Source organism: Limulus polyphemus, unplaced genomic scaffold (assembly GCF_000517525.1).
Source record: "Limulus polyphemus unplaced genomic scaffold, Limulus_polyphemus-2.1.2 Scaffold1401, whole genome shotgun sequence".
In the NCBI taxonomy this organism is placed as follows: domain Eukaryota; kingdom Metazoa; phylum Arthropoda; class Merostomata; order Xiphosura; family Limulidae; genus Limulus; species Limulus polyphemus.
The window spans coordinates 161,450-162,748 of NW_013667011.1; the positions used below are offsets into that span (position 1 = coordinate 161,450).

The 1,299-nt window shown below is 26.4% G+C and overlaps 1 protein-coding gene across 1 annotated transcript in view; it reads left to right on the forward strand.

The window, feature by feature from the left end:
• LOC106463415 (cadherin-99C-like) overlaps window positions 1–1,041 on the forward strand; it is a 153,988-nt gene extending 152,947 nt beyond the window's left edge. The window contains exon 17 of the mRNA XM_013923440.2: window positions 287–1,041. Coding sequence (XP_013778894.2) covers window positions 287–407 — 121 coding nt within the window. The 3' untranslated portion in view covers window positions 408–1,041. The remainder of the gene's footprint in view (window positions 1–286) is intronic.
• Window positions 1,042–1,299: the final 258 nt, after the last annotated feature.

Here is a 1,299-nt window from a genome sequence, read left to right on the forward strand (position 1 = left end):
AAAAGACCTAATGGTATTTCTTTGGTTTGCTGACCCAAGTTGTGCTGATGAGCCTTGAATAGCACAAACTGCAGTCCACAGCAAAGGGTATGGGCAGTCAAGGAATACATTAGGCCTGTACATCCCAGATTCTTTTTGAATTTCACCTCTGGTGAAAATAAAATAGATCTTTAACATATAAAACATAATTTAATTTTTAAAAACGAATTTTTATATAATCAAGAATATTCTTTTATTAATTGATTATATTTTTCAGGAAATTTTACAAAAAGTTTTTATTTTACAGTGATGATGAAGAGCCATTTTCCATATCAACAGATCAGGATAATTTCTCTTTTAGTAAGGCACCAAAAAAGTTAGCCTATTCTTATGAAAAGTCTGCTGTTGAAACAACCACCGAACTTTGAAATCCTTCAAAAATATTTTTTTATATATATATATATTATATAAAAAAATATTTTAAGAAAAATGTGAGAATTCTACAGTGACAAAATTTTGAGTATTGTGAAAAAAGTATGTTCTTGAATTAACAAATTATTAAAAGTGTCTGTGAAATATTCTACTCTGAAAAGCACATTCTGAGTACAGTGCAGAGTTTATTAAACTTAAGAAAAGTATGATTTGGAACAGTTTCCAAGTTAGTTATCAGGAATCCACTATAGGATTAAATGTTGTTACAAAAATCTTAGTAAATTTAAGAGTTCAGAAGGATGTGCCATAATGACAGCTGCCTTTAATATAAACATTGGCAACTTCACACACTGGTTCTACTATATTTTGATAAACTATCCATAAAAGATCATTGATATTTATGAATGCTCATTACCTTATTAGTTATCTGATCATTAACCTTTAAACAATTAACTAGGTAGTTATATATTTTTAAAGGTTTTTGTAAATTTATATTAAGATTCTCAAACTGAGTCTAATTTTTAACTAAATCTCGTGTCTTCCATTATGTGGCAAATGTAAGCTCAACAGTTGTATTCATTATTTTTAATTTTTTTAAAGAAGTAAATAAAATAGTTTTTAATCAGAAAAGAGGTAGGTGATACATATTTTTGAATTATTGAAATATAAAGTGAAGAGCTACTTTATAACTCTTGAACTTCAGTATTATTTTCATTGCATTAAAAAAACTTTGAGCTAATAAGAATGATTTGAGATTGATAATGAAAAATTAATTAAGAAAGTCTGTGTCACATAATATATTTTTAAGGTGTATAGCAACTCAAGATTTATGAAGAATTTCTCTGTTTTTTCACTTTTATATTTAGTAATTACTTGAAAAAAATATGT